The 14,594-nt window shown below is 47.8% G+C and overlaps 1 protein-coding gene across 1 annotated transcript in view; it reads right to left on the reverse strand.

Moving 5' to 3' along the window:
- The window catches only part of MIGA2 (mitoguardin 2), an 87,240-nt gene that overhangs the window by 51,695 nt on the left and 20,951 nt on the right, over window positions 1–14,594 (reverse strand). The window contains exon 4 of the mRNA XM_077478523.1: window positions 12,379–12,500. Within this exon, the coding sequence (XP_077334649.1) occupies window positions 12,379–12,500 (122 nt within the window). The remainder of the gene's footprint in view (window positions 1–12,378; window positions 12,501–14,594) is intronic.

Consider the following 14,594-nt stretch of genomic DNA (forward strand, 5'->3'; position numbering starts at 1 on the left):
TATACTTACCTGCCCTGTGCAGTTGGTTTTGCACAGAGCAGGCCCAATCCTCCTTTTCTTTTTTTTTTTTATTTCTTTTTTTTATCAAAATGACAATTTTATTGAGCATAAGGAACAGAATAGTGTTACCAAAGTGTAGCGCAACAGGCACTACCAAAACAAACGTGCATATTTATTGGGACAGCCCCTGTGAGTGTATAGCAGCTTCTTATGGGGGAGAGTGTCAGTAACCGCCCTAATCCATTGTTGTAGCGTGGGGGGGCGTCCTCTCAGCCATGTTTTGGTGATCTGCAACTTGGCCAGAAATAGTGTCTCCTGCAGGAAGATGTTGAGGTATTTTTCGCCTTCAGATAGAGAGAGGAGCCCCAGTATACACTGTCGAGGGCACAGAGACACTGGGGAACCCATGCGGTCATGGAGAAACTGGACCACCTGTGCCCAGTATCCCTGTATAGTCGGGCAAGCCCAGAGTAGGTGATAGGACGCATCTGGGTAATCACAACGGGGGCAGCGGGGATTGTGCTCAGGTCTATATTTAGAGATACGATGAGGTGTGAGGTATGATCTGTGCAAGATATAGGAGGTGGGTGAGGCGGTCCGTGAGTTTGGGTGACACAATTTTGTCGTTCGCCAGAGCCTCGACCCAATCTTCACCAGACACCGCGCCCAGATCATCCTCCCACCGAGCGCGCACATGATAGGCCAAGGCAGTGGGGCACAAAAGGTGGTCATACAGCTGTGAAATTAACTGCTTTTGTTCGTTGCCCAGCACTAGATCAACCAATGCTGGAGTTTTGAGTCTTGGAATGCGGTCAACGAACTGGGTATTGAGCGCGTGTCGGAGTTGGAGATAGCGGAACAACATGTGGTTGGGTAGGGCGAAATCATCCTTGAGGGCCTGAAAAGATTTGACCATCCCATTAGAGACCACCTGCGATAAGTAAATGACACCCCTATTCACCCACAACCCGGGATCCGGGATGAGGGCCAGTTCCGGCATTTCCAAAGAGGCGTGTGAGAGTGGGGAGAGGGGGCCCTTCCTAGGCGCATTGCGAGCCGCCAGATTTTACAGTGGTAAGAAAGCATGGGGTGCTTATCCCTAGTTAGGGGCGGGAGGTGAGAGCTACAAAACAAAGACTGGAAAGGGTGAGTCAGCGGGCCTGGAGTCTGAACACACTAGAGTGGTGTAGCGGGCTCTATCTGTTTGGTTGAAATGAAAAAAAAAAAATGGGAGAGATGAGACGCTACATAGTAAAGGAAGAGGTCAGGCAAGGCGGTACCACCCAGGGCCGATGGGCATTTTAGGACCCGCCACGGCAGCTTGTGCCGGGACGAACCCCAAATAAACGCATTGAGGATAGAGTCCATGGCTTTGAATATGCGGGGGGGGGGGGGGGGGGGGGGAAGGTATAACGATGCCTGCCAGAAAACAAGGAAGCTTGGGAATGAGTATCATCTTAACCAAATTTATTCGGCCCATCACCCCAAGGGGGAGACGGGACCAAACTTGAGTTTTGGATTTTAGGATGTCAAATAGGGGTTCAACATTGAGGGTAAGGTAGTCGGGGAGGGACCTGGAGGTGTGCACGCCGAGGTACTTAATGGAATTTGTTCTAGCAAGCGGGAGGGCCCCAAGTCCAATGGGAGTATTTGGGACTTGGACCAGTTGATCTGAAGCCCAGAAAAGGCTACAAAGGCCGTAATAATTCGTAGGGCCGTCGCCAATGAGGGGCCAGCGTCTGCCAGATAAAGGAGCAAATCGTCCGCATATAGGCTGATCACCTCATGCAGCTGGCCACAACGAAGACCCCTAATGCCCGGGTAAGTCCTGAGGGCTATGGCCAGGGGCTCCCCAGCCAAGGCACACAGCAGTGGAGAAATGGAGCAGCCCTGGCGTGTCCCCCGAGAGAGCGGGAAGGGGGAGGGAAGTCCTACCATTAACCTGAATACGCGCCGTGGGGGCATAGTATAATAGCTGAATCCACTTGATAAAGTTGGGACCTATTCCGAATCTGCGAAGGCATTCCCATAGGTAACGCCATTCCACAGAGTCGAACGCCTCAGCGGCTGACCACCACTCTGGATCCAATGTCAGTGTGTTGGGCCTGGAGGTTCATATGAAGCCTCCGGAGATTAAAGGCCGTATTCCTTTGGGGCATGAACCCAGTTTGGTCAGGATGTATTAGGGTATGGATTATTTTGTTTAAACGCAGGGCGAGAATTTTGGCCAAAATCTTTACATCTAATTGGCGTAGGGATATGGGTCTGTACGATTCAGGTAATTTCAGGTCCTTGCCTGGCTTGAGTATGAGGACTATGAGGGCTTCACCCATGGATCTGGAGAGGGAGCCGGTGTCAAATATGTGCGAATACAGTTTGGTCAATTGGGGGGATCATAATCTCACCGAACTGGGTATAAAACTCCAGGGGCAGACCATCGGAGCCAGGTGTCTTGGATGTAGGAAGTTGTGACAGGGCCTCCGTTACACAATTAACAGTGATGGGTGCCTCAAGTTGGGCTTTTTGCAGGGGTGTGAGGGTGGGGAAGGAGACACCACTGAGGAACGCTATGAGATCATCCTGGGTGTAGTGCACGGTAGAGGAGTATAGGCCCGAGTAGAAGGACCCAAACTCCTCCACCACCAAATCAGGATCTGTGATCTCAGTACCGGATGCGGTTTCCAGGGACACCACCACCGGGGGCCGGTGGTCCAAGTGGGCCATGTAGGCCAGTAACTTACCCGCGCGTTCGCCATGTTCAAACAGACGTTTAGTGAAAAAAATACCCTGCCCGGCTTTCTCATGGTGAAGTTGGTCCGTAAGCCTAGTCTGCAGCCTCAGAAGGGAGGCGTTAGCCTCCGACGGGTCAGCCTGAAAAGCCAAGCCACAGTGAGAGCCATTATCCACAAATGGCGAAGACATGGAACAGTGGTGAACCTTCCCAGGAGTGGCCGGCCGCCCAAAATTACCCCAAGAGCGCAGCGACGACTCATCCAAGAGGTCACAAAAGACCCCACAACAACGTCCAAGGAACTGCAGGCCTCACTTGCCTCAGTTAAGGTCAACGTTCATGCCTCCACCATCAGGAAAAGACTGGGCAAAAATGGCCTGCATGGCAGAGTTCCAAGGAGAAAACCACTGCTGAGCAAAAAGAACATCAAAGCTCGTCTCAATTTCTCCACAACACATCTTGATGATCCCCAAGACTTTTGGGACAACATTCTGTGGACCGATGAGACAAAAGTGGAACTCTTTGGAAGGTGTGTATCCAAGTATATCTGGCGTAGAAGGAACACTGCATTTCATAAAAAGAACATTATACCAACCGTAAAATATGGTGGTGGTAGTGTGATGGTCTGGGGCTGTTTTGCTGCTTCAGGACCTGGAAGACTTGCCGTGATAAAAGGAACTATGAATTCTGCTGTCTACCAAGAGATCCTGAAGGAGAATGTCCGACCATCTGTTCGTGTACTCAAGCTGAAACGAACTTGGGTTCTGCAGCAGGACAATGATCCTAAACACACCAGCAAGTCCACCACCGAATGGCTGAAGAAAAACAAAATGAAGACTTTGGAGTGGCCTAGCCAAAGTCCTGACCTGAATCCTATTGAGATGTTGTGGTATGACCTTAAAAAGGCCGTTCATGCTCGAAAACCCTCTAATGTAACTGAATTAGGACAATTCTGCAAAGATGAGTGGGCCAAAATTCCTCCAGGACACTGTAAAAGCCTCATTGCACGTTATCGCAAACGCTTGGTTGCAGTTGTTGCTGCTAAGGGTGGCCCAACCAGTTATTAGGTTTAGGGGGCAATCACTTTTTCACACAGGGCCATGATGGTTTGGATATTTTTTCACCTTTAATAATAAACACCTTCATTTACAAATTGCATTTTGTGTTTACTTGTGTTGTCTTTGACTATTGTTTAAATTGGTTTGATGTTCCGAAACACTTAAGTGTGACAAACATGCAAAGGAACAGGAAATGAGGAAGGGGGCAAACACTTTTTCACACCACTGTACGCCAGCATCCTGGGGTAAGCCATAGCAAGGGGGCGAATAAACTGAAGGGCATACAGCAGTTTCTGGGGGGGATCAGCCAGTCCCAAGTAAAAACGTGCATGCGGGAGCCGCCCAAGGCACGCTTAAATGGGATATGGCATGTGGTATTAGGCCGGGGCGTGTTGCACCCATGCAGGGGAGTATGGACATTGTAGAGCCACGAGAAGTACCAGGAGAGGAAAGGGAAGGATGGCAGGGGGAGCGCAGGTAATACACTCACATGTCCAAGCTGCGTGCATAGTCCGTAGGCCAAACAGGGAAGGTCGGATCGCCCTCGCCGGGCGTCGTGTATCACTGGTTAGGCCGGGCCGGCCTCCCCTCGGCGTTCCAGCCAGGAAAAGACGGCTTGCGAGTCCTCAAAGAAGTGCGCCCTACCATCACGGATCACACGGAGACGGGCTGGGAAGAGCATCGCGTAGGGCAGGTGTAGCATGCGCAGTTGGCGCTTCACCTCGGTGAACTTAGCTCTCCTCTTCTGTACCTCCGCAGAGAAGTCCGGATATACCGCCACAGTCACATTATCGTTCGGAATGTTGCCCCGCTCCTGGGTAAGCTTCAGGATGGTGTCGCGGTCACGATAATTAAGGAACTTGGCGATGAGAGTCCGCAGTGGGGCTCCTGCTGGAGGCGGCTTTGCAGCAAGGCGATGGGCACGCTCCACCACAAATGAGGAGGAGAATGCCTCTCGGCCATAGGTTTTAATTAGCAGGTTTTCCAGGTATGTGGGGGGGGGGGGGGGTCAGCACCCTCACACCGTTCAGGCAGACTCACGAAACGAAGGTTGCACCTCCGGAGGCGATTCTCCATATCGTCTTGTTTGGAGAGGATTGTGTTCAGCTGGAATTGCAGTTGCTCGGTGGTGACCTGGAGAGGGTGCAGGCCGTCCTCCACGTGGCCGACCCGACGCTCAGCCTCAGACACCCGCTCCCGGAGCTTGTGAATGTTCTGCCGGATTAGGGATATGTCGACCTTCACTTCTTAGATTCTGGAGGGGAGTCTCGTTTGGCAGAGGGCAATAGCCTCAAGGACACGAGAGGTGTCACTAGCGGTTTGCTCGTCTCCCTCCGGGAGCGGGACGGCGCCATCTTCCTCAGTAAGATTGCGGCGATATTTGTCCAGCCTAGCAACGGCACTGGATCATTTAGGGGGAGACATGATGGGTGGTAGAGCTGCCCCAAGCCGTTGCAGCGTTCAAAGCTGGCGAAACAAGCACACAGGATCGGATAGAAGGATATGCCTCGAGCGGAGCTCCCACACCGCACGTCCTATTCCATGTAGCACCAGACCATGCCCCCCCAATCCTCCTTTTCTTGGGTCCCTCTTTGCTGCTCCTGGCCCTTCCTTCCCGATGAGTGCCCCCATAGACCAGCAGCTTGCTATATGGGCACCCAAGCCAAGTCAGAGCTCTGTGTATTTAGACACCGAGCCCTGACCAGGCCCCGTCCCTTCTCTCCCGGGATTGGCTAACTAACTTTGACTGACAGCTGTGGGGGCCCAATAGCATCGCGGCTGTGCCCCAGCCAATCAGGAGGAGAGTTCCAGATGGCCGAGGGAATTGTGGACATGGCTGGATAGAGAAGGGGTTTAGGGTAAGTATTCGGGGGTGCTGGGGGGGCCTGCTACACACAAGGTTTTTTTATCTTAATGCACAGAATGCATTAAGATAAACTTTTGCCTTTACAACTCCTTTAACCCTTTGATCGTCCCTGGTGTTAACCCCTTCCCGGCCAGTGTCATTAGTAAAATAACCGTGCATATTTTTAGCACCGATTACTGTAGTAATGTCACTGGTTCCCAAAAAACGTGTCAGTTAGGTGTCTGATCTGTGCGCCGCAATGTTGCAGTCCCGAAAAAATAAAAAATAAAAAATTAAATAAAAATCGCTAATCAATGCCATTACTAGTAAAAAAATAAATATAAAATGCATAAATCTATCACCTAGGTTTGTAGACGCTATAACTTTTATATTTGTTTATAGCACACAAAAAAAAAAGTCAAATTTGGGTACAACTTCGCACGACTGCGCAGTTGTCAGTTAAAGCAACGCAGTGCCTTATCGCTAAAAACTGCTTGGTCATTAAGGGGGTAAAACCTTCAGGGGCTGAAGTGGTTAAGGTACCCACGGATCAGGTGATCATCTAATTTTGAGTTCTTGTTGAGATTGCCAATTAGCCACTCTTGGTGTGATTAGATACATAAGAAAAGTATGTTTTTACCTGCATTGATCTTACCGGACATGTGGTCATCACCCTCCTTTTCCATTCTCCTGCTCTCTCTTTTCCATCAACATAAATACATTTTTATTTTAATAAAAAGATGCGTCTATACCGCCATCAATTTTACAGTGCTTTACATATATAGGCAGTCCCCGGGTTACAAACAAGATAGGGTCTGTAGGTTTAAGATTAATTTGTTTGCAAGTCGGAACAGGTACATTTGTTAAGTGTAGATCCAGGCAAAAAAAAAAAATGTTTTTACGTTTTTTGGATAGCATAAGCAAGATTATTTGAGATCTTCCTAGAGTGTCTCAATGATATTGAGGTCAGGAGACTGAAATGGCCACTCCAGAACCTTCACTTTATTCTGCTGTAGCCAATGACAGGTCGACTTGGCCTTGTGTTTTGGATCATTGTGATGTTGGAATGTCCAAGTATATTCCATGCGCAGCTTCCTGGCTGATGAATGCAAATGTTCCTCCAGTATTTTCTGAAAATACTGCATTCATCTTGGCAACAATTTTCACCAAATTTTCTACCTTTGTAGCTCACACATCCTCATAACATGAGCGAACCACCTCCCTGTTTCACAGTAGGAATGGTGTACCTTTCATCATAGGCCTTGTCGACTCCTCTAGTTTGAGCCCTGCTGATTGTTATTCTCAATTCCTTGGATATCATTTTAGATTCCTTTCCTGTTTTGTACATATTAATTAACTTTTCCCGCAGATCCTTTGACAATTCGTTTGCTTTCCCCATGACTTATACACACACAAATTACAATCAACGAGATCACAGGTGAGGATGGTTACCTTTAATAGCCATTCAAACCCCTTTGTGTCAACTTGTGTGCATGTTATCAGGCCAAAATCAGCAGGGTATGTAAAGTTTTGATCAGGGTAATTTGGGTAGTTTGTTGTCATAATGATTTAAAAAGAGTAAACACAGTTGATAATACACTGCTTCACCCAAACACTAAGAGCTCGTTCACACAGGGGCAACTCAGGATCCGACTTCAGGTTGCCCCAAGTCGCCCTGTTGAGAAAATCAATGTTAGTTAATGGAGCCGTCTTAATGTACACTACAGCAGTCGCTCCGACTTCAAAAAAGGTTCCTGTACTACTTCAAATCAAACTTCTAGGCGACTTGTACCCATTGATTTTAATGGAAGTCATCTCCATCTATATTGAAGCGACAATGTCGCCTCTCTCACAGAATAATCAGAACTCCACGCCAAATTTTAAATAAAAAACCGGCATGGGTTCCCCCTCCAGGAGCGTCTGGTATGAATTTTTAAGGTGAACCCCCCCCCCCCCGAAAAAACGGCATGGGGTCCCCCCCAAAATCCATACCAGACCCTTATCCAAGCACGTAGCCCAGCCGGTCGGGAAAGGGGGTGGGGACGAGCAAAAGCGCCGCCCCCCCTCCTCCTGAACCGTACCAGGTCTCATGTTGATGAGGACAACGGCCTCTTCCCGACAACCCTGGGCATTGGTTGTTGGGGTCTGCGGGCGGGGGGGATGGGCTTATCAGAATCCGGGAGCCCCCTTTAATCCGGCCCCCCACCCTATGTGAATGAGTATGGGGTCTTCCTCCGACTTCTCCGCTCTGTTCGGCCTCTTCTCCCGCTCTCCAGTTCTTCTGCCGGCTCCTAGTCCATCTTCGGAGCCTTTTCTCCTCCGTCCTTCTTCCCTCTTCTTCCCATGTTAACACTCTCTTCCACTGTAATGGCTTGTGCGACGTATGCAATCACTTATATAGGCATGGGGCGTGATCACTGGGTGATGTCACATGGTGACCCGCCCCTTATGACGTCAAGTCCTGGGGCATGCGGGGACTGTGGGGTCATAAGGGGTGGGGTCACCGTGTGACATCACCCGGTGACCACGCTCCATACCTATATAAGTCGCGGCGCACAAGCCATTACTGCGGAAGAGAGCGTTGTGTCAACATCGGAAGAAGAGAGAAGAGCGAAGAAGGACGGAAGAGACCGGGCTCCTCCACTAGTAAAAGAGCTGGAAGAAGATAGCGGAGGAGCTGGCAAAAGAACTGGAGAGCGGGAGAAGAGGCCGGACACCAGGAGAAGAGGTCGAACAGAGCAGAGAAGTCGGAAGAAGAACCCCGGAGCTGATTAATAAATTACTTTAAAAATCTGTGTTGTGTTTTGTTACTGACACTTTTTTTCCCCCAAGTGAATGGGTAGGGGTACGATGTACCCCATACTCATTCACATAGGGTGGGGGGCCCCTTATTAAAGGGGGCTCCCGGATTCCAATAAACCCCCGCCTGCAGACCCTGACAACCAACGGCCAGGGTTGTCGGGAAGAGGTCTTGTCCTCATCAACATGGGGACAAGGTGCTTTGGGGGGGGGGGGGGGGGGCGCCCCCCTTCCCCAAAGCACCCACCCCCCATGTTGAGGGTATGCAGCCTGGTACAGCCCCCTGGCCCCGCTCGCTCCTCCCCACCCTCTTTCCTGACCGACAGAGCTACGTGCTCGGATAAGGGTCTGGCATGGATTCTGGGGGACTCCCACGCCGTTTTTTTTGTTTTGTTTTTTGGCGTAGGGGGGTTCCCCTTAAAATTCATACCAGGGCTCCTGGAGGGGGAACCCATGCCGTTTTTTTATTTAAAATTTGGAGTGGAGTTCCCCCTCGAGAGCTGATTATTCCGATTGGCCACGGCCAAAGTCGCCTGGCCTGGGGCGACTTAAAGTCGTGTTGTAAGTCACGCTGTTATTGATACTCAAGTCGTGTCCAAGTTGCCTCAAGTCGCGCTGGTGTTGCCCCTGCGTGAACTGGCTCTAACCATGAGTAAACTAAATGTTTTTGTGTTATTCATATTCTCTGAAAAAATGGCCAAGAAATCATAAATTCCACCAAGGTATGTAAACTTAGGGTCCTTTCACACAGGACGGATCCGTGATCACACACACACACACTTTCAAAAAAGTGAGTACACCCCACAAATTTTTGTAACTATTTTATTATATCTTTTCATTTGTACAAAGTGTAATTTCTTCAGTTTTGTCAAAGTAGTGAGTGTAAAGCTTGTATAACAGTTTAAATTTGCTGTCCCTTCAAAATAACTCAACACACAGCCATTATTGTCTAAACTGCTGGCAACAAAAGTGAATTCACCTCTAGGTGAAAATTTCCAAATTGAGCCCAATTGGGAATTTTCCCTCCCCGGTGTCATGTGACTCGTTAGCGTTACAAGGTCTCAAGTGTGTTAAATTTGGTGTTATCGCTCTAACTCTCTCATACTGGTCACTGGAAGATCTACATGGCACCTCATGGCAAAGAACTCTGAGTTTCTGAAAAAAGAATTGTTGCTCTACATAAAGATGGCCTAGGCCAGTGATGGCGAACCTATGGCACGCGTGCCACAGCTGGCACGCCAAGCCCTCTCTGTGGGCACGTGAGAAAATCCTGTACAGAGGTGTATTTCGTGCACAGCTCCCCTCCCCATAGAACTACATTTCCCAAAAGTCCCTGGGGTAGGGGTGATGTGTCTAGGATGGGCGTGGATGAGATGAAGGGTTGCTCTGGGTTGGATGGCAGGTGGAACATGAGGTGGGGATTGAGCCAATGGGGGGCCGTGTCTAGGATGGGCGTGGACTGGATGAAGAGTCGCTCTGGGTTGGATGGCAGGCAGAACATGTGGTGGGGAAGATGCCCAATCACAGGCCGTTCTTGAGCCCGGGAACTGAGTCGGCTGATGGGTTTATTATTGGACTGCTGTGGCAAGCGTTGTTAAAGTAAGTGTACATGCTGTGTGGGGAATAAATGTCTTTAGCTGTGTCCACTGTTTCTATGCCTCTTCAAATAGAATCTATTTCTTGGGGACCTTTCTTTTTTTTTATTCTTGTTCCCAACATTGCCACAAAATATGGAAGGGTATGGTCAGAATAATGTCGTGTGCATGCTGTCTGTGTTACTCTCTATCAAAGCTGTTGGAAGCATTTTCTGTAGGATATGAGCTTTGATGATACTTTGTGTTGGCTATTCAGGTTTATCTGGCTGGGAAAGCCTGCTAGATTTAGCAAAGACCACTGCAGTACAGTGAGATGTAAATACATATCGTTTTTGTCCCTGCCATCCCCCTGTATTTCATGACACAAGTCGCATGACAGACAGTCCAGAATCACTGGCATTATACAGGGAAGAAAAAAAATAAAGGAAAAGAGCTGCGCCAAATAATATGTATCAGTAAACCATACAACTATAAAGAAAAGTCCATGGAAACTTTATGTTGTTCAAAGAAGGAAGACGATCGCACCACAGTGATTCCACACTTCCTTATCACTATACTGGACATATAGGACTGTGAACATAGTCAGGAATGAGAGATTTTTCAAGTAGTCTTCTGCTACAGCAATGCAGAGCAACCAGTACGTCTTCAGCTGGAGTAGAACTACAGATCTCAACATACCTTGGCAACCAAAGAGTGCATAATGTGTGCCAGCAGGGCATGGGGGGACTGGAAGTTCTGCTGCAGCTGGAGAGTTGCTGGTTGCATGTCACCCCTGTAACAGGATTTCTTTATCATCCAGCCGGTGCTTCTACTGAAGAACTAGTCATTTAAAATGCACCTGTCATGCAACTTGACTGTATTGAATATAAATATATAGTTAGTAGAATAGTGATCCTGGAATTTGATTGCACAATGCTAAGACAGCTTCCAAAAAATCTAACTTTTGTCAAAATGTGTTCTAGTTTTAGATCTTCTTGTACAAAACACTATGACTACATAGTGAATGCACAACGGTTTCTGATGTGTCCTATGTTCACCCCCAGACATTACAGCACACGCTCACCAAGTTCTGTATATGTTGGCACTTTGAAATGAATACGTTGGTTTTGTGTTGCAGTTTGGGCACTCCGGCTCAAAAAGGTTCGCCATCACTGGCCTAGGCTATAAGAAGATTGCCAAGACCCCGAAACTGAGCTGCAGCATTGTGGCCAAGACCATACAGCGGTTTAACAGGACAGGTTCCACTCAGAACAGGCCTCGCCATGGTCGACCAAAGAAGTTGAGTGCACGTGCTCCAAAGGTTGTCTTTGGGAAATGTATGAGTGCTGCCAGCATTGCTGCAGAGGTTCAAGGGGTGGGGTTAGCCTTTCAGTGCTTAGACCATACGCCGCAAGCTGCATCAAATTGATCTGCATGGCTGTCACCCCAAAAGGAAGCCTCTTCTAAAGATGATGCACAAGAAAGCCTGCAAACAGTTGCAGACTAAGGACATGGATTAGTGGAACCATGTTCTGTGGTCTGATGAGACCAAGATAAACTTATTTGGTTCAGATGGTGTTAAGTGTGTGTGGCGGCAACCAGGTGAGGAGTAGAAAGACAAGTGTGTCTTACCTACAGTCAAGCATGGTTGTGGGAGTGTTATGGTCTGGGGCTGCATGAGTGCACTGGGGAGCTACAGTTCATTGAGGGAACCATGAATGCCATGTACTGCGACATACTGAAGCAGAGCATGATCCCCTCCCTTCGGAGACTGGGCCGCAGGGCAGTATTCCAACATGATATGGACCCCAAACACACCTCCAAGACCACCACTGCCTTGCTAAAGAAGCTGAGGGTAAAGGTGATGGCCCAGCCAAGCATGCCTCCAGACCTAAACCCTATTGAGCATCTGTGGGGCATCCTCAAACAGAAGTAGGAGGAGCGCAAGGTGTCTAACATCCACTAGTTCTGTAATGTCACCATGGAGGAGTGGAAGAGGACTCCAGTGGCAACCTGTGAAGCTCTGGTGAACTCCATGCCCAAGAGGGTTAAGGCAGTGCTGGAAAATAATGGTGGCCACACAAAATATTGACACTTTGGGTCCAATTCGGACATTTTCACTGAGGGGTGTACTCACTTTTGTTGTCAGCGGTTTAGACATTAATGGCTGTGTGTTGAGTTATTTTGAGGGGGGACAGCAAATTGACACCGTTATACAAGCTGTACACTCACTATTTTACAGTGTAGCAAAGTGTCATTTCTTCAGTGTTATCACATAAAATCATATCATAAAATTTACAAAAATGTGAGAGGTGTACTCACTTTTGTGAGATAGTGTATATCCTGCTATGATACATCAAAAGGACTTACCGAAGTCAGGCTGTGAGTGGAACTTGAGTGCTTGCTTGAATGCTTGCTTGGCTCTATAGAGGAAATACCACTGAGAGTGTCATTACTCTTGCTGCTTGGACTCTGCACTCTGCGGGAGTATCCTAAAAGGTCAAATAGACAGAAAGAAATATAAGGGCTGTAAATAAAAAGACCCTCAGAATTGTATGACTGGTGTCTGGTTAGGTATTGGTATTTCAATCAGATTACAGCAAGTAAATACTTCTACAAATAATAAATATAAATGTTCATTATTTGCTAGACGTTGGTCTGTCCAATCTAAAAATTATTATCTGCCTCCTTTCTGTGTTAACTGGGATTGTGCAGTAAGCCTCCGGCCTTAAAAATAATCCAGCGTATTGAAGAGAAATGCTCATTGTAAATGTAAGCCATGAGGTAAGCAATGTATTGGTCTGGCTTGCGTTAACGGAATTTTTTCACGTCAAAGGGAAACTCTGTCATTTTAATACTCAATTAGATATACAGGTAAATGTATTCAGCTAAATAGACAATATATCTAATGTGTTTTTTTAAGGCACAGAAAGGTCAGCCTAAGGGCTCATTCACACTATAGTGTTGAGCTAATGCATGCATTACTGCAACGCCTGTTGGTGCACCATGTTAGTGCATTGTGGTGCCATTCATTGTTAATGAAACTAAAACTTGTGGCATGTCCGGAGTGCAGCTGCGTTACAGGGAACTGCACAATGTGCGTGGTGCAGCAGGGACCTATTGCGTTTATGTTCCTTTACAGCTCATTTTTATATACAATCTTCTTTATTGAAATTTTGGGAAATAAGAACAACGGTAACGATCCCACGCAGGGGATATAAACATAAAATATATCATGGCACAGCTTAGTAATGCACCTAGGGTGCATGTTTGTTCATAGAGGGTATAAAGCATCATCAGCCCTCCGGCAAAGGCCAGGGGTCGACGGAGGGTAAATGAGTTTAGGTGCCACAATTTTTTTTTTTTAAACATAACTAAAATCCAAGTCTTGCGGACAGAGAAAAATAGAAAAGAAGAAAATAAGAAGGACACCAAAAAACAAAGAAATAAAGATGAGAGAAAGGAGAAAAGAGAATATATAGTAACGAGGAACACATGAGGTAGAGGGGAAAGACAGAGGAGGAAAGGAGGTGCAGAGCAGGAAGGTTAGGTAGGAATAAGGGTTCCCCCAGGTCGGAGGTGTGGGGGGGGGGGGGATGGAGTCAATTAGCATGGCCTAGGCCAGTGATGGCGAACCTTGGCACCCCAGATGTTTTGGAACTACATTTGCCATGATGCTCATGCACTCTGCAGTGTAGTGGAGCATCATGGGAAATGTAGTTTCAAAACATCAGGAGTGCCAAGGTTCGCCATCACTGGCCTAGGCTGATCGGGTGCAGAGAGGGAAGAGCATATGACCACCACAGGCCCCACACCTTAAAAGGAACTTGGCATAAGAATTGTGGAGGATGCTAGACATGTTTTCATTAATCGTGAGAGTCGTTAGGGTGCTCTTCACCTCCACAAACGAAACAGTCGGTTTCCTCCAGGTCCTAGCTATTGTACGCTTCGCAGTAATAAACAGATTGGTGGCCAGCTTTTTCTGATAAGTAAAGAGGCCCGGGAACGGGCAATGGAGTAATGCCAGCCTGGCATCCCTGCAGGGGGGATGTTTGGAAGAGAGTGGACAGAAGACCGAATACCCTTGACCTAAATCCCACTAGGCGAGGGCAGGACCAGCAGATATGAAGTTAGTCTCCTCGCTGACCACAACCCCTGAAGCATCTATCACTGCAGGATGGGTTTGATTTTGCTATGCAGGATGGAACCCAGTACCAGCGGAAGAGCACCTTATAGGCTGCCTCTAGGGTAGCCGTGTTAAAGGAACATTTTGCGATATTAGACTAGGCTTTGCTCCAGTCTGCTGGATGGATGCGTTATAAGTCTCGATCCCCTTTACAGCTCATTTTGAATGAAATGCCTGAGCACAGCACAGGTGCAGCTCTGATTTGAAACACACACACTTTTTTAGGAATTTCAATTTAAAACAGTTTATTGATATTATTTATTTTTACTCGGTTATCCAAATGCTCTTTTTTTTTTTTTTTTTATGTGACCAAGCAGGGGAGGACTAGAAGCTCCTCCTTTTAGGTTTCCCTGCAGACAGGCTGGAAAAGAGCTGGGTCATGTGACAGCTATATATCCAT

The sequence above is a fragment of the Lithobates pipiens genome, unplaced genomic scaffold, assembly GCF_037356315.1.
Source record: "Lithobates pipiens isolate NorthernLeopardFrog02 unplaced genomic scaffold, aLitPip1_a1.2 Scaffold_1, whole genome shotgun sequence".
NCBI lineage: Eukaryota > Metazoa > Chordata > Amphibia > Anura > Ranidae > Lithobates > Lithobates pipiens.